The 24,196-nt window shown below is 37.4% G+C and overlaps 3 protein-coding genes across 8 annotated transcripts; 1 reads left to right on the top strand and 2 right to left on the bottom strand.

The window, feature by feature from the left end:
* Positions 1 to 721: 721 nt before the first annotated feature.
* On the bottom strand, positions 722 to 3,081 carry LOC121889759. Of its 3 annotated transcripts, none has more exons than XR_006093610.1 (3): positions 2,840 to 3,081; positions 1,324 to 1,409; positions 722 to 1,196 (listed from the first exon to the last, which is right to left on the bottom strand). XR_006093610.1 is itself a non-coding variant. In XM_042401979.1 (3 exons), exons 1-3 carry the CDS (start codon positions 2,842 to 2,844, stop codon positions 1,035 to 1,037), a joined length of 282 nt encoding a protein of 93 aa, XP_042257913.1. In that variant the 5' UTR covers positions 2,845 to 2,855; the 3' UTR covers positions 722 to 1,034. The 3 variants fall into 3 exon arrangements, 2 of the variants coding, with proteins under 2 accessions (XP_042257913.1, XP_042257912.1); XM_042401979.1 differs by having other exon boundaries at positions 1,324 to 1,438; positions 2,840 to 2,855; XM_042401978.1 differs by lacking the exon at positions 2,840 to 3,081 and having other exon boundaries at positions 1,324 to 1,833.
* Positions 3,082 to 10,922: 7,841 nt separating this feature from the next.
* LOC121889774 (myelin-oligodendrocyte glycoprotein-like) lies at positions 10,923 to 17,941 on the top strand. 3 transcript variants are annotated; one of them, XM_042402007.1, is made up of 4 exons: positions 10,923 to 11,121; positions 14,037 to 14,417; positions 16,548 to 16,662; positions 16,760 to 17,941. In XM_042402007.1, the coding sequence occupies exons 1-3, from the start codon at positions 11,028 to 11,030 to the stop codon at positions 16,619 to 16,621; spliced, it is 549 nt and encodes a 182-aa protein (XP_042257941.1). In that variant the 5' UTR covers positions 10,923 to 11,027; the 3' UTR covers positions 16,622 to 16,662; positions 16,760 to 17,941. The 3 variants fall into 3 exon arrangements, with proteins under 3 accessions (XP_042257941.1, XP_042257943.1, XP_042257942.1); XM_042402008.1 differs by having other exon boundaries at positions 10,926 to 11,121; positions 14,037 to 14,414; XM_042402009.1 differs by lacking the exons at positions 16,548 to 16,662; positions 16,760 to 17,941 and adding an exon at positions 14,747 to 15,287 and having other exon boundaries at positions 10,924 to 11,121; positions 14,037 to 14,414.
* Positions 17,942 to 18,040: 99 nt separating this feature from the next.
* On the bottom strand, positions 18,041 to 23,812 carry LOC121889768 (Fc receptor-like protein 5). Of its 2 annotated transcripts, XM_042401995.1 has the most exons (6): positions 23,701 to 23,812; positions 21,877 to 22,143; positions 21,048 to 21,308; positions 20,506 to 20,625; positions 18,373 to 18,688; positions 18,041 to 18,265 (listed from the first exon to the last, which is right to left on the bottom strand). In XM_042401995.1, exons 1-4 carry the CDS (start codon positions 23,729 to 23,731, stop codon positions 20,579 to 20,581), a joined length of 606 nt encoding a protein of 201 aa, XP_042257929.1. In that variant the 5' UTR covers positions 23,732 to 23,812; the 3' UTR covers positions 18,041 to 18,265; positions 18,373 to 18,688; positions 20,506 to 20,578. The 2 variants fall into 2 exon arrangements, with proteins under 2 accessions (XP_042257929.1, XP_042257928.1); XM_042401994.1 differs by lacking the exon at positions 18,373 to 18,688.
* Between the last annotated feature and the right edge of the window lie 384 nt (positions 23,813 to 24,196).

Raw genomic sequence — 24,196 nt, forward strand, 5'->3', positions numbered from 1 at the left:
TACACATGTCAATTAAAGTGCGTCTGCTCTGTAGCCTTGAATGCTAAGGTTGTTGCTAAGGTTGTTACATGTGTTGTTCACGTTGTCCACTCAACAAAATTTTGATATCAGGAATTTATGTCCATTAATGCCTGATTATGGACACCTCGTCGGGCATTATCTTGCTTATACCATGGTCACTTCACAGAGAACAAATAAATTAACACCACTATTTATGTTTTCATGCATTTTGCAATCAAAATCTTGTCACAAGCCACTCTGTCACTCTGTTTCCCATGTAACGCCAGTGACACTAATCTCATAAGGTTCTCATGCAATGGAAATGTAGTTAATTATTCTGGTAAACAGGAAGCACCTTGGATAAGATTTAGCAACAGGATATTTTTCTTGTCCACTCAGCTTGTAGAAGCCTTTGGTTCAGCTATGAGCTATGAAGCACTGAAGGACTGCACTCAGTGTTGTAAATAAGATATTCAGATTTTTTTTCATTTAATTTAATTCCAAAGTTGAGGTATCCAAAGCCAGCTGAGGCCAATGCCAGCAGAGGTTTGTAGGCCAGACTAGATATATTGTATTAACAGGACCGTTTTTATGAGACTTGCAAAATTTAGGCCTAACCTAAATTGCTCATACAGTGGGCTGACTGGATGTATTGTGCTTTTTCATGTTGTAGTCATGGGCTTGTCGAACAATTTTGTTTTAAATAATTAAAAACCACAGGTAGTAATTCGTGTTTTTATTGCAAAAACACATGTCAACAATTGATTCCACTCTACAGATTGTAGCCAATGGAAATCATATGAATAGAAAACAGACTGAATTAACAATTTGCATCAGCTATCAACTATGTGCTACCTACAGTAGCTGTCTTATTTCAAATTAAATTCAACTTTTCCAATTATTGTAAAGTTTGATAGTGATATAGGCAAATCCAGCATAGCAGCCTTTGAAGGAGGGTGTTTTTCAGCTCAGGACTGGCCATGACAGGCACTACTTGTCAGGGCATTGGAAGAAGACAAGACATGGCTCCATTCTCATCTCTCTTGCAGTGACAGAGCCCAGTAAGCCTGCCGGCTGCCCTCACAGCGATGGCCTGTCACAGACATTATCTGGTGGCTCTCCAGGCCAGCGTCTGAGAGCTGGCCTATAGCAGTGCTTCGGAGGCTGTGGTTTGTGTAGACCCGTGAAAGACCCACCTGAAAGGGAGAATAATAAGGATATTTATTATCTTTTGGGGATGGAGGGAGAAAATATTATTTAGTGTCATACAAAATTATCAGACTGTCATTTCTTTATTAGCCAATAGACTTTAAGCGTGATCACCTTTTCGCTGATCTTTTTCATCATGTTCCTGAGGCAGTGGACAGTGGAGGTTCCTGGCTGTACCACATGTTGGAGGTCACGGCGTGCTTCGGGTGGAGATAGAAAGATTTGGCATCTGACGGACATTTGGAAATATTTAACTTGAATTTTGCGACCGGACCCAGCGGATCCTTGGGCCTGGCAAACATAAAACCTCTTTGTCTTTATGACTCTTAGCTTGTGGTTTGTGCACCAGGCTGACATGTTCGACTCCATCCTCGTCTCTCTGAAGTATGAAAGATGCCTTGGATAACTGCCACTTGCCCTCCCTGCCATGCCGAGCCAAACATAGTTGGATGTCAAACCAGACTTTTCTGACCTGACCGAGGGGTGTATTGGGAGACAGTGCAATGGAATTTCTAATGAGTTCAAGGTCTGACTCAGAGATACGGGGATGGTCGAGGCTGGTATCTTTACCGCTTTTCCTATAACGTTTAAATATGGCTTTAAACACTGCATTACTGGTCTTGAATCTGGTACCAGTCATGACATTGAATTCAGTTAAAAGATAATACCTGCCCTCAGACTCTTTAGGTTGGCAACGCTGTACTCTCCTCTGCTTTGGTGGACTGGACAGCTGCATAAAACCCCCACAGGGTCTCATTCAGAGCATTGGCGGTATAGTTTTTAGTTACAGTCCATTTGTTTTTTCTCTCAGAATATTAACTGCCCATTTCACTGTTTTTTTTGTGTTGATCTCACCTTTTTCATCTTCTATTTGATTTAATTCTCCCGGTGTTAACTCCTTGTGCTGTTTCTCCCTTTTCTTTTCAATTTCTCTTTCTTCAGCTGTATTCCAGTCATCATCCAATGCTGCTGAACAATCAGCTGGCTCACCTGCTATTTATTAGCTGTTTCCTGACATCTCTACTTGCTCCTGAGATGGTTTCAAAGTTACACAGAAAGCTTGAAACTGCAAATATGCGTCTGTCCTTTTTGAGAGTAACTCTTATTTTACATAACAGTGCAATGTCATACATATGCTATTATGCAGGAGAATATGGTGAAAGTCAATCATTGACTGTTTGATATAGAACAAATGCAGCTAATGTCAGATATGAGAGGACCTCAGAGACACCTCTACTCATTACTGCAGCATCTCCGAAAACCTCATATCACAGCTACATAACACCACCTGAGAATAAAACCTTATATCACATCTATCTACGTAACAACATCTGAGAATAAACAATTACAAATGTTTTAGTTGAGCAAACAGGAAGTCACCAAGCTATGTAACTAGACACCAGGATCCTGCGTTAGATAAGTTAGTAACTAACGTCATGCTGCGTCAGATGGTAACAGTGTTTACAAAATAGGATGCTAACAATGTTAGCTAACTAATGTTAGCATTATCCTTCATCAGCTGATGGTTTTACAGGTTAGTTTAACTGCCTAACAACAATAAACACACATCAGATGTTACTTAAAATAAATCAAATTAAAAGAATGTAATGTGCATATGGCATCATCATACCTCATAGCTGGACTGTTATCTGCTCTCTTTCAAGCAGCAGCAGGCAGCTCTATCATACATTTTTACTGACAAAAAAGACATTTTAGAGCTGACAGATAGATTTCAGAGGCATCATCAGCCATGTAGACAAAATGTCACAGTATGGACTAATTAATGGAGCTGTTTATGACTTTACTCTGACATCTGATACATCAGCATCAGCATGCTAACATGCTCACATATGACAATGCTAACATGCTGCTGTCTAGCAGATATAATATTCATCATGTTCACTGTTAGTCTGCTAACATTTAGCTAAACACAGCTGAGCTGAATACATTTTAAGTTAAACCCAAGTATTCAATTAAAAGTTAAGGAATCAACAAAGTTATTACAATTCATCTTAATTTGTGTCGAAAACTTTATGCCAATTTCATGCAATAGTTCTTATGACATTGAATCTACAAATGTGAACCTCATGATGGTGCAAGATAAAGAGTCAGAGGATCATCAAGAGCCACAAATGTCTGTCCAGAATATCACGGTGACACATCCATCTGTTAGTTTTTGAGTTATTTTATCCTGGATCACAGTAGTGGACCAACACTGCCATTCCTAGAACCTAAAAACACAATTATTGTAGTCATACAATGAATAGCACATATACAGTAAAAACAGACTTGTTTGTGCATGAAAACCAGTTTGTAAACTAGATTTAATTAACTTGTTTTAAGTCAATTAACTGGGATACAGAGTTAACCAACAGTTATTGTCTGGTATAGAGAATATCATCATAAATCACAACATTTGCACCGCCAACATGTTCATTCACACGATTTACTGTTGTCAACATCCTATCAGGACTATTAATCTAAGTGCTCCTGGAAGTCTCACAGCTTCCTGTTACATTTATTTACTGGGAGGGTTGACCTTTAGCCAGTAAACAGACTTAGACTTGAAGCACAAACACAAAGCTTTATACGTGATTCCTGTTTCAGCTCTCCAACATTTGGGACAGTCTCTCAGGCAATGAGTATATTATGTTTTTTTGTGTGTGTTTATGTGTGTGTGTGTGTGTGTGTAAAAACTTCAATGAATTATTACTTCCTGAAGCACTTAAGGATGTGCTACACCTACATTTCAATAAAGCTGATCAACAGCATCATACATGACTGCTTTGCGCCACCTGTTGGGCATTTTAGTCTAAAATATTTTCACTACAGACATAACCAGACAAAATGTTCCAGTTAAGGGGGAAAAACTCTATAAAGAAGCATTTCAAGCCATTTAGTTGGAATGGAAATATTTTTGTTCTTCTTGATGTCTTCTCTGGTTTTTGACTTTGTTCTTTTGATTAATAAGTTCTTATTTATCCTCAAACAGCATCAGAACCTTTATTTAACAAAGTCTTCAGGATGATATCATCAGTTTTCACTTATACTCACTTTATTAGGAACACCTGTGCAATCATAACCAATCCAATACAACAGCTCTGCATTAAATTCTACTTTTATGAAACTTATACACTTTCAGTTTTTGTTGACATTTTCAGAAAGGTGATAATTGTACTTTATGTTTATCATTGAGGTTGTAGTGGGTGGTGTTGGTGTACTGGAGTGCATTAGATTGTAAAGTGTTCCTAATATTCTGGTCAAAAGGAGAATTTATGGCAGAGTTCTTGTATTGGATTGCATTAGATTGCACAGGCGTCCCTAATAAAGTGCTTGGTTGACTCAACTGCTTCCATTCAAAAACAATACCGATGTTTGGCCAGGAGGTGTCACTATTTGAACATTTCAGATGCTTTGAAACAGATACAATAAAATTTATTTTACACATGTATCCAAACTTCTATTTATAATTCATACACTCATTTTTTTTTATTACTCGGCTCCTCCTAGACCTTTTCAATTGATCTTTTTTAATTACCATGGGGCCCAGAACCTCAGGGGCCCCACAGGCTCCAGGTTAACCACATGGTAATTTAATTAGTTGATTTTATTTATTTTTTTAAATTGGATATACCACAAAAGGACATTATAAACTGAAATGATAGGGGCTTTAAGGCAACACCTGAATTGTTACCTGATCTTGAGATTCCATCTTGTAGAAGAACCCCAAGTTAAAATCAAATTGAAAAGCTTTTATTATTTCGCTCTAATTTGGGCTGAAATGTTGAATTCTACTAAAGAAATGTGTGCTTAATCAAGTTACCACAAACTAATTGCTAATAAATAAATTAGAGCTGAAACAATTAGTCAATAAATCAATTGGAATAATAAAGAACCCAAACATTCTTTAGGTCTAATTCCTAAATTGTGAGGATTTGATGTTTCTTCATCTTTTTTTGTCTCTGCAGCATCTCTTACTTCTTTAACTTTTAAAAAATACATCAACAATCTATTGGGGACAATCCCAGATTTCATCAGTAAAAATCTGTCCTGTTCCTCCTTGTGTAAATTCCTTCCTTGTGTTTCTTCCATCGAAACACAGAAGAGACCTTGACTACACAAGGAAGCTACAGTTTTCTTCCAGGAAGTTATGAAATGACATTTAGAAGATACTAATAAGAGGAACACAGTTTGATTATTTACTGTTAATCCCCCCAGCGTTCAGCTTCTGTTTCATGTATCATATAACAAACTGGCCGATGAGTCAGTTTTCAGGTGATTACCAGGCCAATAACAGCCCCTCTCACAATAATGATCTTTGATCTTTGAAGAGTCTCATTTCTGTAAAAGTCACAACGGTGTTTTTAATTTGATGATGTGTAATTCAAAAGATATCAAGACATCTGTGTTAAAAAAAAAACAGGCTGAATGTGATTGCAGTTTTTTAGACGTCTGTGTTTTTAAACATTTCAATGATTATGTTTAATTGTGAAGCAAGTCCTGAATATATTTCATTGCAAGAGTGCACTTATGTAGATTTACATTTGCTTACATATGATGGCGTTCATACTTATACCATTCTTACAATATTTATATGTTTGATAGTGAAAATAATAATATGAAATAAAAAGAAGAGAAGAAAATTAAGGTAGTATGGTGTATGTATACATAACACATACATATATACAATATATACTGTATATACACACATACACACAACAAACATTGAATTGAAATGTTGTTGAGACAAAGTTAGTTATATGTAACCAAGATGTTTAAAAACTCAATTGAGCCCAGATTAAATGTTTATTTTTATGTTTTTTTCATCAGTAAAATTTCAAATTAGAGCAGACTCAGTGTTTGCTCAGTCGAAGGTGTGACTTCAGTATGGAAGGAATGCCCTGTGACGTTAAACAGGTGGTGAATCAGTAGAAAGAATGAAAAAACACCTGTTGAATCAGGTATCGATAGCACAGGTGTAGTCGGTCAAAAGTCTAAGCCATATAGCAGCTGCACTTTGGCATCACTTTTACTGATATTAGATAGGACAAAAAAAGTTTGATCTGATGTTGGCGCTACAGTCAGGACATCACCAAAGTTATCAAAGTTCATCTAGAAGCAGAACATGAATGTCTGAACCATATTTAAAGGCAATCCATCAGGTAGTTTTTGAGATATTTCAATGAGGACGACTGAAATATCCAACAGACCAATATTGTCATCAGTTGAGTCATGATGCTAACGTGGCATAATTAAAAAAAAATATGATGTCAAACCCAAGAATTTCGAACATTCAATGGTATTTTAATTAAAGACATATTCAGCACATTTTCAGGTCTATATTTATATTCTGGGGCTCTACTGGAATATATTTCCATGATTTACGGTTAAAACTCCTTATTTATCTTATACTGGTCCTTTATGCAGCCCCTCAGTTCAGCCTCTGTCTGAAACAGGCCGTTTTAGCTCCTGTCTCTGTAAGGTCCCCCTCCCGATGAGCCCACTTCTGATTAGTCAGCTTCAGGAAGCTTCCTCCAGCTCTGGAGGCTACGTAAACAAACTATAGTAGCAGGATTCCTCTTCTTCTTTACTCAAAATGTCAATGTCTCAAATTCATTCATACATGTTGGAACACAAATCTGATCTGAAATATGATAATGTTCAACATGAACAACCTCAGCCACAAAGACTACGGTAACTTTAGTAGAGGTAACTTTTACCTTATAAACAGACTTTTCCAAACAGGTTGAAGCCCTGACTTTTGACTTTCAGGCAGCGCTTGTACATACGTAAACCTCAGTTTTGGAACTTTGACCATGTTTAACATCTAACATCATAATATATGATTTAACTGTTTAAAGGTCAAACAAGTTCCAGCTGCAGTCAAAAACATTTATATATAAACAATAGATCATATGACTACATATCATGTGAAATGTCATACACTTTGTGACAAATCCACAGAGAATTATCGCCTGACTGCAGTTTCCACACAGCTCTGCAGACTCTGTTTTGGTTGCTTTTTGGTTTTTTTGGTTTCTAGCTGACAGCTGGACTTATATCAACTTTGTTTCACGTAGCAGCAGGTAGCTAACAAATTAGCAACTAGTTTGTGAAGAAAGTGGAGCTTTTAGCAACTAAAGAGCCAGATATTTCCCTCATGAGTTGGTAGAGAGCAAAAACAGAGCTAAAAGAGAGTGAATATTGGACTTATTTCTATGAAGTTGATGCAAATCAAATGATATGATAATGTTGCTCTGTGACTGCTAGCTGTTAGCTAAAACATTCACCACATTCAACTTTATAACTTAATATGTTCCTTTAGTGTTTTTTAAAAATTTGTTTCTCTCCCTCCCCCGAAAAATCAATTCATGCAGCTTTAAGATTGTCTTACATAATGACCTTAATACTGAATATCTGTCAGGGTTTTGGTCATTAAAGTCCCCTTCCACTCAAAAATATGTTTTTCTTGTTCCTACAGTTGAATGTTTGAGCTTCACTGTACAGAATGATGGATGTGCAGAGTTTGTTTTCACATTCATCTGCTGAAAGTGGAAAGTTTCTCTGTGCTCATTGAAAATCAGCTAAGAAAAAGTCCCTGTATGAAGTTTCCCACAAGTTTCTTGTTTTTATTTTGTGAACAGGTCAAGTGAGTCTCATGAAGACACAGACAATGAACTCTCTGTTTCAGTATATTTAGACTGAGAGTTAAGTGTCTTTGTCAAACAATAGGACTTTATTCCCTTGTTATTTAAGTAGTTTCATTTCTGCAAATGGTGTGGTCTCATGGATTTTCCCTTTATTCCCTTTGTTTATTTTGCCAGCATAAGAGCTGTTCCATGATAACTCCCAAATGTATTTCACCACTGTTCAATGGTTCAATAACAGTCAAACTGAGTGTAGTTATAACTGTCAGATAGATGCAGTGGAGTCAAAATCACAGTAGAACTACATAATATATATTATTATAATATATATAATTCTGTCTGTTGTAAATGAATAAATTCATTTTTCATGCAGTTTCAAGCTCCAGAGGTCCAGAAAAAAGTAATAAAATAAAAAAAACAGATCAGGAGCCAAAAGACAGTAAAGCAGGAAAAAATCTGAAGATTAACTGCAGTCAGGTGGACATTTCATGTCTGCAGTCTGTCACTTTGTTTTGGTTCAGTTTGTTCCATAGCCTTTCTATATCTCTCCATTACCATCCATTCAGTCTGTATCTATGTGTTTTGTTTTTCTCTGCTCCATATCAACATGTTTCTGTTATATTTCTATCAATGTCCTCATGTCAGTTAACCTACAAATCATTGAAAGTAAAGTCTAAGAATAGAAACTCAGGGTTTCCCTCTGGAGTTTAAGGGGGCGGACATATGACCTCATTCTTACTGTTTTGTTTACTGTAACCATGGCAATGTCTGCTTGATGTCACTGAGGACCAATAAGAGCACAGAGGGCGGAACTTCCGTTTCCGAGCGGATAACAAACAGCCAGAGGGACGAAACATAACAGTCATTACATAACAGAAGAATGTGTGTGTGTGTGTTTTAATGTAGATACTTGAAACACTGAGAGGTAGAAAAGTGTGTTTAAATTCTTCTTTTATAGAAGAGCTGAAGTCTGATGTGTTTTTATAAACTGTAAAGTTCTGAAATTTGTTTTTAATTCAACATCTCATCTGAATATTTGTGATTTTTTTTGTCTTTTTTTTACACCTTTTATATCAACTGTTGGTTATTATTTGGAGAACAGGTCAGTAACAACAGTAGATTATATATTAACTATTATTTTGATTTTTTGATGAATCTGCCAATTATTTTCTTGATTAATTTTGTCTTTAAAATGCCTGTTATCATTTCTAAAAGTCCAAGTAACGTGTTCAAACTGCTCGTTTTATTCAGCCAGAAGTTCAAAAACTCAGACATTCAGTTTATTATTATATATGACAGAGAAAAGTGTAAAATCCTCACATTTAACCAAACCAGTGAGTATTTGGCTTTTAATTGCTTGGAAAAATAACTTAAACCATTAATAGATTATCAGTTACCTCTGATCCTCTTTAGTTCCACTTCCTGTGTGATGATGACATCAGTGTAGGAGACATCAGTGTTGAGTTTACCTGCAACACAAAACTGCTGACTGTTAAACACCAGCTGGGTTTAAACATTTAAATCCAAATATTTGATGTAAATTATAATTAAATAAAAAAAGACCGCTGATGTCACTGTACAAAACAAAACCTTGGTTTGCTCTGTTTAATATGAATGCTTCGTATGTTCTTTTTCAGAGCAAATGTTCAAGCAAATACTGAAAGCTTGCATACTTTTATTTTTTTAACACTACTTTTATTACTTTCAGGGCAAAAGAATTAGATCTTGAACACCGAACAGTTTTAGATTAAGCTTAACTCAGCTGCATATCAAAGAATGTCTGACATTTAGGCCTAAAAGTTCATGTGGAGTTGATCAACAGCTTCCGCCATCTAAATTAGTCAAATGAAGTCTTTCAAAGTTTCAGTCCAACACTGTCCATCAAGACCCAGCTGCAACTTCAGTCTGAAGAACATTGAAATAAGTGAATGCCACCGATGGCCACTAGATGCAACTGACCCCCATTCAAAAAGCATCAGCTCATTATGGTCTCAATCACCAAATTCAGGCCCTCTAATCAGTGTGCTGGTAGCCATTTTGGACATTATCACTATTACTTTTAGTAAAATTTGAAGACTTGTAGTAGCTTTGATGTCTGCTGTGGGATGTTGATTGACAGCTGTGATTGACAGGTGAAAGGCCAATGTTCATGTCGACAGCTTGAAAAATTGTGAACCCAACCATTAAACTTATGGTATCTTTGTACAAAGATGAAGGGTGCACAATTTCAAGTGAGTCAGACTCATCACTGCTGAATTATGGCCATTTGAATGTATCAGTAGGTGTTGCGCCACCGGTGGCTGACACATGTTGCAGGTTGATATGAACATGTGCCTTCATGTCTACATGTACATGTGATTTCAGTTTTTATGCCAAATAAGTCACCTTCATTGTCTGTAGTTTTATCAAGGTCATCCATATGTGACATGTGTTGTGGATATTTTGAGCAATGGTCAGCAGTGGAGAAAGGCGCACACAAGACTTTTGATGTCTTAAAGCTGAAAATGTTTATTGAAGCATTTGGCCAAGTGGAGAACCAAAAACAGTAAAGACCAGAGTGTTTTGCGCCGATGCTGTCTCTTTCCGTTCTGCCCTCTGAAGGTCCGAGTCCTCGTCTTTATCAGCCTACAATATGAAAAATTAGTCTGATTGGTTCACTAGTTTATTGATTGTCACCCCTCTTGTAAAGCTCACAGGAGTTATATTTTAACATGTTTTTTGTACATTCACATATAGAAGACATGTTTAACATGAGCAATCAGCTTATTTGTGAATATAAAATTTGATCAAAATAATAAACAAATTCATTCAATACAACTGAGAGTCAGTGAATCTAAACAATACATTTCTCCAAAGTAAAGTAAAGTAAAGTAAAGTAAAGTACAGTGAAGGTAAACGTGATCATCAATAAAACGTCACAATTTACCCCACAGTAGTTTTATATGCGGTTTTCAGTTTCACTGAACGTCCCACAGAAAGTGCTGTCACGCGCTTGTATTATAAGATGCAATTACAGATCTACAACCGCCTGGAACATTCTTAGATGACATGATGACGCGTAGTGCGCATGCCCACTGCAACTTTCTTACACAGTTCAAAAGCAGAGTAACAACAGAGTGAGTCACAGTTTAGCAGCTCTACGGACGCTTCATCTCTGTCTGTCTAATTTACATGTTTAAAGTGGACTTTTATCAGTTTAGTAACATGTTTACATTCTGGATTTTTATTCTCTGTCTGACTTTCATCGTCTGGACTCCGGTTGAAGGTAAACTGACATGTTTCGCTTTTATTCGCTTGTTAACTCGTTTCACCTGAGCGATACATGAATGAATCAGTGAACATGTGCAAATATGTTTTACGGTTCATTTTCTGTGTCCACAAACTGTAATGTGAACTTAAACTAGTCAGGGTCTCCTGTCATACCGTCAGAAAATTCCCAGACAGAATGACCTTTTGGTCATTTGGAAAGTCATGATGACTTTATAAAAGATCTGTGTTTAGCCTACACAAAGAGCTGAAACAATTAGCTGATTAATCCATTAACGGACCGACAGAAAATTTATTTTCAGACACAAATGCAAAACATTTCTTGGTTCCAGCTTCTCATTTGTGATTGTGCAAAAGTTTGATATAAAGGAGGCACAAATCAACCTCTTCACACCACATACAGTACTGACAGAAGAGATAAACATGGTCATGTTGTTTAACAGGCGTTGTTTCAACTTGTTCCTTTTTTCAGTGCTGGGGTCCGTTTCACAAAGCAGGTTTAGTGAAAACTCAGTCTGTTAACCCTGAAATGAGGGAAACTCAGTTTTCGTTTCAAAAAGGGAGGTAACTCAAACCAGAGAAAGAGGGATAACTCTAGCCTGTTTCAGAGAGAGGTAACTTAAGCTCTTGGTCAGTTACCGTGGTAACAGACTATGAACCTAACCTGGTCGGGACCAGGTTTTTCTCAATAAACCTCGAGTTTCTCTCAGTCTCCGCCCTCTTTCAGAGCCACACACTCCATTTGATTTCCTCATTCATTCAGTCAGCAGGCGAGTTTTGGCGTAGCCTAGTTCTGCCGTCTGTCATTTAAAAAAAATCATTAAAACAATCAGAGTCAGTATATTAGAAATCCATTAGGCACAGTAAGTGGCGACTTTCTTCACTAACATGGCATGTCCGTTTGATAACGATCCCGTGGATGAAGGTGCAGCATCACTGCGCAGAGAATTAAATATTTGTTGAGAGATGGTTATCAGACCGCGGCATAGATGTTCTGGCATTTCCAGACAATTATCTTTTTGAGAGATACCGTTTCACGTCACAGTCCATCATCTACATACAAAACCTAATCCGTCCTTACATTTGCAACATTACCAATCGTAGTCATGCTCTCACATCCCAGCAGATATTGTGTGTTGCGCTGCGTTTCTTTGCAAACGGAAGTTTTTTGTACAGTGTCGGAGCCAGCCACTGGCCTTCCTAAATTCTGGCTTAGGGCCAGCTCCTCTGCCTCCGTTAGAGGTGGCGGTGCTGGACCACCACCCGTTTTACGGACATCTGCCTTCTTTCTGTTGGCTGAGTAGTTGTGTTAGTCTGTGTTAGTTTAAATAGGATTAATTATTTAACATAACATGATGTAGATGAGAAGACATTTATGTGTGTGAAACCAGCATTATGTTGGGGATAAAACAACTGCACAGTCAAACAGCCACTTAATATTTACTTTACAATGTAAAACATGATCAAAATGAGGTACCCCCATGAGATTATGCCGAGGTCTCACCTGTTTGAACAATGTTTTTATATTTCATCCTAAACTGCTGCCAAGTGCGCTTCTCCCTCGCGGGATTGGACCTAAATAAAATAAATTAATAGGCGACCAATCAAGCAGTTTTCCTCTGTAATATTATTGTGATTGCAAAGGACTACATTTAAACTTACGCATTGACCCGAGCAGCGATGTTCTCCCACGCCGTCTCCCTCTCTTTTGCAGCTGCAGCAGTGCTGCACTTCTTTTTGAAAACATGCTCAAACTCGCCGTATGAGCGAAAAAGATTTCTAGTTCTAGTGGGGCGAAAAACGCCGCTCTCCTCTTCCCCGTTGCCATGGTGACTCGTTGAATCGGGGCTCCATTGATGCTGGCTTTTTATAGTTGTGGTGCACGCGCTTAACTCCAGGTGAAACTACTCCGAGTTGATTAAACTGACTCAAATCAGCTGTTCTGGAACCGGAAACTCAGAGTTTCCTATCTCAGAGTAGATTAACTCAGAGTTCAGGATTAGACTCAGAGTTTGTTGAACCTGCTTTGTGAAACGGACCCCTGGTGTTCTCCTGTCACAAGGGTTAAGAGGGTTTGAGGGTTTCCTGTCAGAATGACAGAATGACCTTTTGGTCATTTATAAAGTCCTGATGACTTTATAAAAATCACGTTCTGTGTTTAGCCTACACAAAGAGCTGAAACAATTAGCTGATTAATCCATTAACGGACTGACAGAAAACAATTTATTTTCAGACACAAATGCAAAACATTTCTTAGTTACAGCTTCTCATTTGTGATGATTTGTTGCTTTTCTTTGTCTTATGTGATAATAAACTCAATTAGAGCTGCAACGATAAGTCGATCGACAGCAAATTAATCAGCAGCTATTTTGATGTTTGTTTTTTAAAAGACAAGTTTATTGGATTTTGTACTGTTAATCAGAAAATTATAAGACATTTGAAGACATCACCATGAGCTCTATGACATTATAACAGGCATTTTTCATACATTTTATATACAAAATTGTTAATTGGGAAAATAATTGGCAGCTTAATCAATAAAGAGAATAATAGTTAGTTGCAGCGCTAAACTGAATATATTTGGGTTTTGGGAGCGTTTGTCATACAATACAAACAATAAAATTTGAAGATGTCAACGAGGCCCGATGGTTATTTTTCTCAATTTTTTTCAGACCAAAACAAATCAAGAAAATAATCAACTAATCAATTAGAAATTAGTTTCAGCCTTAGTGCAACATGCTCTCTGTAGCATTTGTTAAGTTTCTAAATTGAAAATGTAAAATACAGTCATTGATACTGGAAGTTTGGATTTTACAGAAAAGATGTGAGATATAGCGTTGATACCGTTGCTACATACAACATACAGCAATCACTCACTTTTCATGAGATTTAAATTTTCCCTCCATTTTCCAGGTCAGTCTGAGGTGATTGGGTCAACTCAGCCAATCATCGCTTCTCCAGGTGATGATGTCATCCTGCCATGTCACCTGTACCCTGAGTTCAACGTGAAGGGGCTGACGGTGGAGTGGTCGAAGCCCGATCTGAAGCCTGACCCCTCAGATCGGCTGAGTCGGGCCGCGTGCGTCCATCTTTACCGGCACAGACAGGAAGACCTCGACATGAAGATCCCAGCGTACCTCAACAGGACGAAGCTGTTCACAGATGAACTGGAGCGCGGAAACATTTCACTCAAGATCATGAATGTGACGCTGGCAGATGAAGGGAGATACAGATGTTTGGTTCCCAAGTTGAAGAGCAGAGTGAAGTCGGCAATTGTTGAACTTGTTGTTGGTGAGTAAGCTTGTTTAGATGTTGTTAATGGTCCAACATTGCATTGATTGTTTATCTTTCTATAATGTGTTCATGTGATCATTTCAAATCTTCTGTTTCTCTTCAACAAAGCCTGGACGACAGAGACACCACGACATCATAAAATGTCGTGGTGTCATCAAAAATCAGATTTATAAAACTGTATAATTCTCTTTATGAATCACAGTCCACTTGGAAATGTACGATCAGCCTCATATCCTGCCCTCTACACGCCCACATTCAACCATAAATGGTCGATGCAAAAGTATTCACGAATATTGATGTTCATGTGTTTCTTTCGCTGCACCAATCAGTCTCTCATCACTTGTACTTGGGCAGCTGCAGATGAAGGAAAGCGACAGCCATGAACGGACTTTTACTGTTTTATTTCCCCATTTTTGGACTTCCTGAAGTTACGTGTGTAACCCAGAACAACTATATACAACTTCAATAAACACTCCTGTGGATCGTATGGTCAGACATCTCTGGTTAAGTTTCTGACCGGACACCTTGCAGCGGGCCAGTACCCGGTTAATCAGTTTAAAGTAGTTTTTACACCACACACTCAATATCTACAATACAATAAATACTGTATTCATTCATTTTTTTTACTCCAAAACCCAGCATACAGGTGTTGCTCTAATTTACACACTTCATATATGAGTGCAAGTGGTGAAGATGTGATAGTGAGCTAACTGTAGAAGGCAGAGTGTGTGTGTGGTAGCCACTGTGGTGTCTCCAGTGACAGTCATGTGTTCACTGCAGCAATTTTACACAAATAAACTGTATGGAAACTAAAATCATACCCAGTGATATATGCACAGTATTAGAAGATATTAAAATCTATTAACGCTCTGTTCTGCAATTATTTTTGTTATGTTTGTTTAAGTTAAGTTTTATGTCATCTTGGATTTCTACAACTGATGATGATGATTTCATCAGTTAGTTAATGTGGTCGAGGTGAAAAGGAATCGGTATGTTCACTCTAATATCAGGGAAAGGCAAGCCAGACTGTCCTGCAGCAAGTACAGATAACACTGCTGGTTTGAATGTTTATGATAATGTGGATCTATAATTAACGTTTGAAATCACCATCTGCGGCACCCGTTTCCCATCTTCTAAATGTTCAAACACATGGGTCAGAGTTCACGTAGAGGTTCGCACAGTCTCCCGTCAGGTTTGTTTTTTCGTGGGAAGTGGCGAACGCCTCTTACAGGTCTGGTTTTCTGCCTACGTAACGGTTATAAATGAGACCCCTGATCACCCATGGGTTTCTTCTTAATATTTATAATTGATAATCAGATGTACACACAGGCTGCAAAACTGTTCTCATTCTACAGAATGGGAATTTATTTATTTTTTTTACATGTAGTGCATTGGTTTATTCAGTAAACCAGACCTACTTTTTATAATTATTTAAGTGCATTTTTACACAAATTATTTTTCTTATGTGAAATTACTTTAAAGTAACAGTACAGTGTTTTCATAAGTTCACAGATGTTTACTGGAAACATTTGGAGCTTTGGTGACCAAAGACAGTTTAAGACAAAAATTCAAAGCCTGATTGCAAAAAACTCAGAAATTTCAGTCTAAATTCTCACAATGTGACTGCTGCTACGACCCACATCTACAAACCAACCAATCAGAATACGACATGAGACTGAATACACTGGCCGGTCGTTCTCCTTAATAGATTCTTGGCAAACAAACACCAAAACTATGGAGGTGAAATATAAAAGAAGTTTGTGAGACTTTCAAAAACATCAGAGCTGCAGATGGATGACGAGTCTCTGCTTCAATTCACTTTTATTCTATTTACATTTGAACGCTATGCTTGACCACACATTCATCACTTAATCTGAACTGCCTCCAGTTTCTACCTTACTGGGTTCATTTCTCCAAGTGTTCACCTCCAAGCTTTTGCAACATTGACAATGTTTAATGTGTTTTTTCAACAACATAACTCTCATCACACATGAATGAGTGAAAATGACAGATCAGCATACTTCATTTCACGTCACTGCTTTGAATCATGTTCATGTTTGTGCATTTACTGTGTTCCAGTTACAGTAGCTTACATCTCAGTTTGATTTGATTTTATTCTTTTTCCATCAGGTGGTCGTCTCAGTCGGAGCGTTCTGATCTCCGGTGTGGTGGTTTGCTGCATCTTACTAATCTTTGTGGTGTAGTTGGTGCATATTTATTCAAACAAAGGTGCCAAAAACCAAATGTAAGTCAGAAATAAACCGTTGCTTCTTGCAGTGTAAATCATACCAGACTCTTCTGAGAGACAGTTAAATAATAATTCTGTTCTATTGTCCTTCCAGCATCTGAAATATGACATCACCTGAAGGAAACCAGCCTAGGAGCCTTGCTCTCAAGGGTACTTTGCTAGCTGATGTTAAAGGAGATGAGAACATTACACATTTACCTGCTGAATGTGGCCAAGACCAAGGAAATGTTTGTGGATTTTAGGAGGACCAAGACTAGGGTAAAAATCATTTCCATTCTTGGAGAGGACGTGGTGGAAGGATACAGATATCTTGGATTTCACCTCAATAACAGACTCTACTTCTACTTCTTCCTCTACTTCTTGAGGAAGCTTCGGTCCTTTAATTTGAGCAGGAAGATGTTGCAAATCTTCTGTTGTGGCAAGTGCAGCATTCCTTGCTGAACCAAAGGGAGTTTATCAACAAACACAAAAGTGTGAAAACGACCTCACACTGAACAGACTGATCAGGAAGGCTGGCTCTGTGTTGGGACTCCTCTGGAGACACTGTACATATAGCATTAGATAACATAACAACAGTAAAAAATATCATAATCAACGCAGAAAAAATGGGCATTTATTTACAGCAGATGAAGTACTGTGTGATGCTGCAGGTGTTCCTGCAGCTGTGGGCACAACCGGGCAAGACACATAACATCAGTACTGATGTTTCTGCAGCATCCCAGATTACATTCAGTGACCCCTGAATGACATTAACATAACATGTTTCAAACCTGCCTGAGTCACATTAGTTGTGTTTTGACTGATATTCCAATAGATTGTGTAATAGATGCCAGATACTACAGAGAAGTAAGAGAGGCAGAAAACATCTAATTGTTATTATTTGTTGCGTATGTATGAAAAGTATGAATTGGCTTCTATGCAAACTGTGGGTTTTGTGCTCTCTGCAGTTTTCATTATGGACCGATCGCTGTGCTGAAATTTGGAGAAAAGCATGAATCACTGCACACAAACTGCTGCAACTGACAACATGCATTACAACCGTAAGATAAAATATAACATTAAAATAATCAGGTTTCTTTATATGAAAAATACCACATATGAATTAAGCAATTAAATGTAGAATATTACTCTGCTACTGGATCTGACTTATTGGTGGTAATGAACATTATTCCATCTGTCACAGAGCACCATATTTCTAATAAAGAAGAAACAGATGCTGCAGATGTATCTGTGTGGGTTTTTTGGGAGACTCAGTGGTTTCCTCCCACAGTCAGTAATAGTACAAAAATATTTAATTAATTAAAGACAAAAAAGATGAAAAAAAAACAGCAAATCCTCACAATTTAGGAACCAGACCTAAAGAATATTTGTCTTCTTTTTTATGCCAGTCGATCTATCGAGTAGTTATGCAGCTCCTCAGTTCAGCCTCAGTCTGAAACAGGCTGTTTCAGCTCCTGTCTCTTTAAGGCCGCCCTCCCAATGAGAGATTATCAGAATAATCATAATTATGAATGTTGGTGTGCATATAAACAGGCAGGAAACAGAAGTCATCACTCCAGTTCGAGATGATCAGAAGCTCTCTTCTTTGCTTCAGATCGAGCTGCAAGAAAACCAGAGAGGAGAAAGTCTTTCTGTAGTGGAGGCATTTGAATTTCATTTTTTTAAAACTATATTTTAATTCCACATAAACAGCCTCTGCATGTCTACCATGTCATCATTTTGACGAGCTGTCACTGACCCTGAGGTTCTGGTAGAGGGCGCTGATGCACAATGAACTTTTAGCTTTGCTGTCCTTTCACTTCCTGATTCCTACCTATGTTGCTGTGACAACCGGCTCCATTGCTGTTAACCTTGTCAACCACAACCACAGCTCCTGTTTCACAACAAGTGGGTCAGCTGACTCTCTCTCACTGGTTTCTTGGTATCACAATCACCATGGTAACCTGTGTTGCTCTTCAGCAGGGCAACTTCAGACGATCAGATCAAAGTCAGTTAACAGTCTGACTAATGACCAGTAAAATCACTGGAAATAATCAGAGTCGTTATTCCTACATGATGCCTACATGGACATAAGTACAAAGTTTACAATAAAGTGACATTAAATGTTTTATAGGTTAGTAGAATCACCTGCTGTTCCAGGTTTTATATTCTGGTTTTAAACATTAGTTCATGTCATCACTGAAGGGATTCCTGATAGTTTCTCTGCTTTTACACTTTGTCATTTATTAGAAAAATAATCCAAACGCTGTTGATTAGCTCAGTGAATTATAAATGCCACATCTCTTGTCTGCTTTGGCAGCAGAAACAGTCTTACATTCTTAATATGCATCATAATAGTTTGTTCAGAAACACGACCATGTTGGAAAATGCCAAACATATTTAAAAAGACACATAAACACAAGACATATAATAATTCCCACACTTACTTATAGCCTTACTTTTAATATTTTTAAAGTATTTCTAGTGTTTCTACAGCTTCTTATCCTGATTTAGTTGTGTGATTATGTTGTTTACATTTCATCTCCTTGAATATCACATTTTGCTGCCAGAATTGCTGATTTTCGCGCAGCTATCACATTTAATCTCATATTATATGAAGTACTTTATTCATGGTGCTGATGATGTTGCTTGTAGTTAAGAACTCTGCCTGTTCACAGAGATAATTGATAAGCAGCTTCATGGTCCTGGTTATCCAGGATCACCAGTGTTAGGCTCAGTGAAGTCAGGTGACCCAAAGAGAGTCAGACTAAGTTGAACTTGCTTCGTGATACAGGTCACGTATGGCCTATACCCATGTGACTCGTCCTCTAGAACCAGTACACAGCATGTAGAAAGTCTTCAAAGTATAGAAGAAGAAATGGATTTCTGAAGAATTTGAACTCAACAGGCTGAAATGCTAACAATGTTTCTGTAGTTTAGAAGAATATTCAACTTCTCATTTTAAGACTTGAATTCATCAATTTCTGAAATAAAACATTATGGTTGACCCCGACCTCTGACCCCCTGTGGAGGGGATCAACAGAAACATCAATGTCAATACAGGAATAAACTTCAGTCCCAGCCAAAAGTCGGCATCCCGTCTAATGTTTTGGTGAGTCCTGCACACAAACCAACAGACCTATCTCACTGTCAACTAACATATCAATAGCCCCGGTCCTTACCAGCAAAATGAGCTTTCACAATTATTGTCAACTCTTCCTTGTAAGTACGGCAATCCAAGAGTAATGTGTTCATCAAAGTTTGTCTGTTTCTTGTTCTTCTGAATGAAGAAACTGTAAATAAAACTTCACTGAATAGTTGCTTGTGTTCTTTATTGGTTATGATGCTTCAGCAAACTATTTATATTCTAGCTGTTCACTCTTGACTTCTATAAAATCAGAAAGGTCAGTGGCAGGTTTGACTTGAGGGAAATTTACTTTTGAGTTAAATGTTTTTGTACTTTGTCAAGTTTCACCTCTTTTTTATTGATTATGGGACAGTTTTCAGTTTCAATATAAAACTTCCCAGATTTCACAGATTGCTTGTGTTTCTGTCCTAAAATGAGCTTTGACAGTCGACACCTTCAGAATTCTAATTCAGTGCATTTTGTAATAGATTTTTTCTAGGCAACCTTCAATTCTACATATTTATAATTCATCATAAATCTTGAGTATAATTATTCAAGTCAAATATTTCTCCATTTTTTAATAGTTCTGGATATTCTGAAATGAAAAATATACAACATCAATATCTGAAGTTATTATAAGAGTTTGAGGGGCACAAATAAAATTAGGATAAAATACAGGGACTGAAAGGGTTACCATATTCTGTTATTTTAAGGGTTTTCAGAGATGTTCTTACCTCGAGACCACCTTCAGTACATGTATATACACACAATGAAGATGACAATGAAGAGGATGAAGAGTAGGATGGTTCACACCAGCCTGAGAGGAGGAGTGTTAGGGACGCTTGAGTCCTGAACTGTGAGGAAGAAAGTGAACATCAGAAAAAATTGAGTGATTTTTCAAAATTTTCAAGTAGTACTATGTGAATATTCACAAAATAGCATGACTGAAAGAGAATAAAGGCACATAAATATTTGGCGATAACTCAGATCTTGTAAGTCCATTGCATGCCACACTGAGAGAGATGCGTCAAATACATTTTTTGCAACATGTGTCAGACCAATAACTAGAAAGACAAACTAGAAAAATAACCCAAAGCAATAATTAGTTGTGGGGTTTTAATATAAGGAGAGTCTCCAGAAACTGCTATGGCCTGCAAAGTGAGGGTCAAGTGACCAATGAAGACACCAGAAAGTGTCAAAGACAAATGTTTATTACTAAACACTGGAGCTGACCTCCTTTTATACACATGCTGTATTTAAAGAAGAATATCGTCACCTCTCACAGCCAGGAAACTCTGTGGTGATTCTCCTTTTGTGGGATGTTTGCACTTGTAAAGGCCTTCGTCAGACTTGGACACTGTGTGGAGGGTCATCTGTCCCGCAGGCTGAGTCCCGATGAAAACACTATCTTTGTAGAAATTTGCAGAGAAATTTGAAGTTGAGCTCTCTGCATATCTTTCTTTGTAGGAACAGCGAAGGGTCACTTTATCTCCCTCTGTTACAGGAAGTACAGGACTCTCCAGGATCACAACACCAACTGAAGTGCAGAAAAAAATGACCAATGATCGTTTCCTTTGTTTTTCAATCCTTAGTTGCAGATATTTTTCTTAAAGAAAAGACTGTTCTGTGTCAGTGCTAATATCAACACTATTGTCTTATAAATAGTGTAAAGATAAAGCAAACATTCTGTCTTTTGTGAATTCCCATGAAAACAACTGATATTAAAAACTGAAACTAAAAAAAAGGAACAGTAAGTGTTGTTGTTCTGCATTATGAGTACTTGTAGCTTCACACTTTAACAAGTGACATTTTCAATGCAGGACATATGTTCATATTGGAGCATTGCTAATTTTAAATTAAGTTAATAGTTTTTCCAACAAGCAGTAGCCCACATGTTACCAAGCCGGAGTACATTTCTGTGGGTTATCATTTTTTATATGGCAAAAAAACATGACAAAATCATTTTTGACTGACTTGAATGTGTTTGGGCTTTGTAGGGCAGAGATGACGGCATGGCTTAACGTTGCATACAGAGTTTATGACAGAATGTTAAAGTTTTAACTTCCACACACAAGCTGCGAGAAAATTTGGCATTGCAAACTTACTGCTCACTGTGATGTTTATAGCGTTGCTGCACTCCCCACGCTCAGACTCACACCAGTACAGTCCACTGTCTAACGTGCAGACACCCCTAATGGTGCAAGTGGACCCATTTAAGCGACCCCAGCTGACCTCACATGAATGAGACGACCCAGAGGAAGTGTTTCTCTTCACTGTCCAGCCGTTGGAGTTCCCTGGCGTTGCGCAGGTCAGAGAGATGTACTCATATTGAAAGAACTGAGTTCTGTCAGGATGGATGATCAGTGTGGCTGCTGCGGGTTCATACAGGAGATGTTAGATGCTATTTTGAAACAATCAAGTTGAAATGCTGTTGTTGTTGTTTGTTATCAGAAAACCTTATGTGTTCTTTCTTATAAAAAGCTATGATGTGGTCAGAACTGTGCGAGTCAGCCTGCTGCTGTTCTGACATCACATTGTGAAACCATCAACCACTTGAAGGTGTTAGAGATGAATGACAGTGATGTGAGTTTAATGTTATACTATGCATTTAAAATGCTCTTTCATCCAAATCTAACATCTTTAATGCATGTTAGATGATTGTGAGCTGCTTTAGAGACCTGTAATCATTTTATTTTCAGAAAATGTAAATCTAATTTACCAGCGATCATCTCACACATACAAAATATATATTTTCTCACATACCCCTAGTGTTATCTAGCCATTCAGAGAACTTTGGTTTTACGAGGCCAGAGCAGTTTTTTACTGGATACTATAATTATTACTACTATTATTTTCCACAAAAAAACTTTCCATAGTGAGGAGTACTGTATTAGTATACTGTTTCTGGAACATAATTTTTCAATGCATTGTATTGTATTGGTGTGGAGGCAGACATCTTAAAGACAGGTAGCTCAAAACCTGGACAAATAAAGTCTAAAATGATCTACAAAGCCAGATACTGAGGTTAAGTGTAATTCAGATGCCCGACCTGTTAATTAGCCTCATAAGGGAAATATACTGTGTATAATTTGGCAAGATTTGCTGGAATATCATGAAATGTTTGCTGTCTGTTGTTTGTGCCATCAGCTGACCACAGAAAGTATAAGATAATTGTAATAGCAACCCTGTGACATATTATGAACATTTTAATGGTCATTAGATTTTGATTTCAAAAGGATAAAAGTATTTATAAACTTTTATTAAGTTACTCATGACCTCTCAGTAATTTCCAGGTGGTAAAACAGTGCAATATCTATATCGACAGGCAGAATATTGATTCTAGACAATTCAGCAAAATAATATTCAATGCAAATGTTTTAAAATTATTTATGTCCATTGAAACAACAGTTATGGCAAATAAACTATGGTTAAGGTTATATCGTTGTAATCTTTGTAAGAAAAGTGAATTTATAAAACTGACATGAAAGTACTCAATAACAGCAATATGGTTGCATTAATCTTTCAATTACAATATTAAAACATTAAAATAAAGATTAACTGATAGAAAGTGGGAGAAAAAAGATTTCTCTATTTTACCAGCCAGTTATTGCAGATTGTATATTTGCAGCTTGGAATTGGACTCCAAGCAGAGATATTTGCCTTTAAAGTGTACGAATTTGCAAGCAAACTGTGATTTTTGGAATGATTTTAGCTGGAGATCAAAGTCAAAAATCTTCCCATGTCGCTAAAAGACATTTTTAGTCATAACATTTTATAGATTGGTAGGCACGTTTTCTCCCTGTGCTGCAAATCACAACTTTGCTAGCAGAGTGTAATGTTATAAATAAATTGAGAGGCTACAAATGGACAAAAAAAAAAAAAAAAAAAAGCTGTAGAGGAATTATTTGACAAAAAGTAAAATTTCTCACAGATCAAGAGGCAGAGCGGTGTGATCTCCATCCTGTCTGGATGCTGTCTCTGTTCCTTTGAATCACTTTCAGCCAGACATCTACCCACATCCTGAATTCACACTGGAAGTCAAACCTCTGCAGAAAAGCAGAACAAAAACACACACAAATTAACCCAGAAATGACACATATACAGTGCATTCAGAAAGTATTCAGACAACTTCACTTTTTATTATGTCGCAGCCTTATGCTAAAATGGTTTAAATTAGTTTTTCCCATCAATCTACACTCAGTGCCCCATTATGACAAAGCAAAAACAGGATTTTAGACATTTTTGCAAACATATTAAAAAGGAAAATCTGAAATATCACATTGACAAAAGTATTCAGATCATTTACTCAGTACTTGAAGCACCTTTGGCAGCGTTTACAGCCTCAAGTCTTCTTGGGTATGACGCAACAAGCTTTGTACACCTGGATTTAGGGATTTTCTGCCATTCTTCTCCGCAGATCCTCTC

The sequence above is a fragment of the Thunnus maccoyii genome, chromosome 22 (genome assembly GCF_910596095.1).
Source record: "Thunnus maccoyii chromosome 22, fThuMac1.1, whole genome shotgun sequence".
In the NCBI taxonomy this organism is placed as follows: domain Eukaryota; kingdom Metazoa; phylum Chordata; class Actinopteri; order Scombriformes; family Scombridae; genus Thunnus; species Thunnus maccoyii.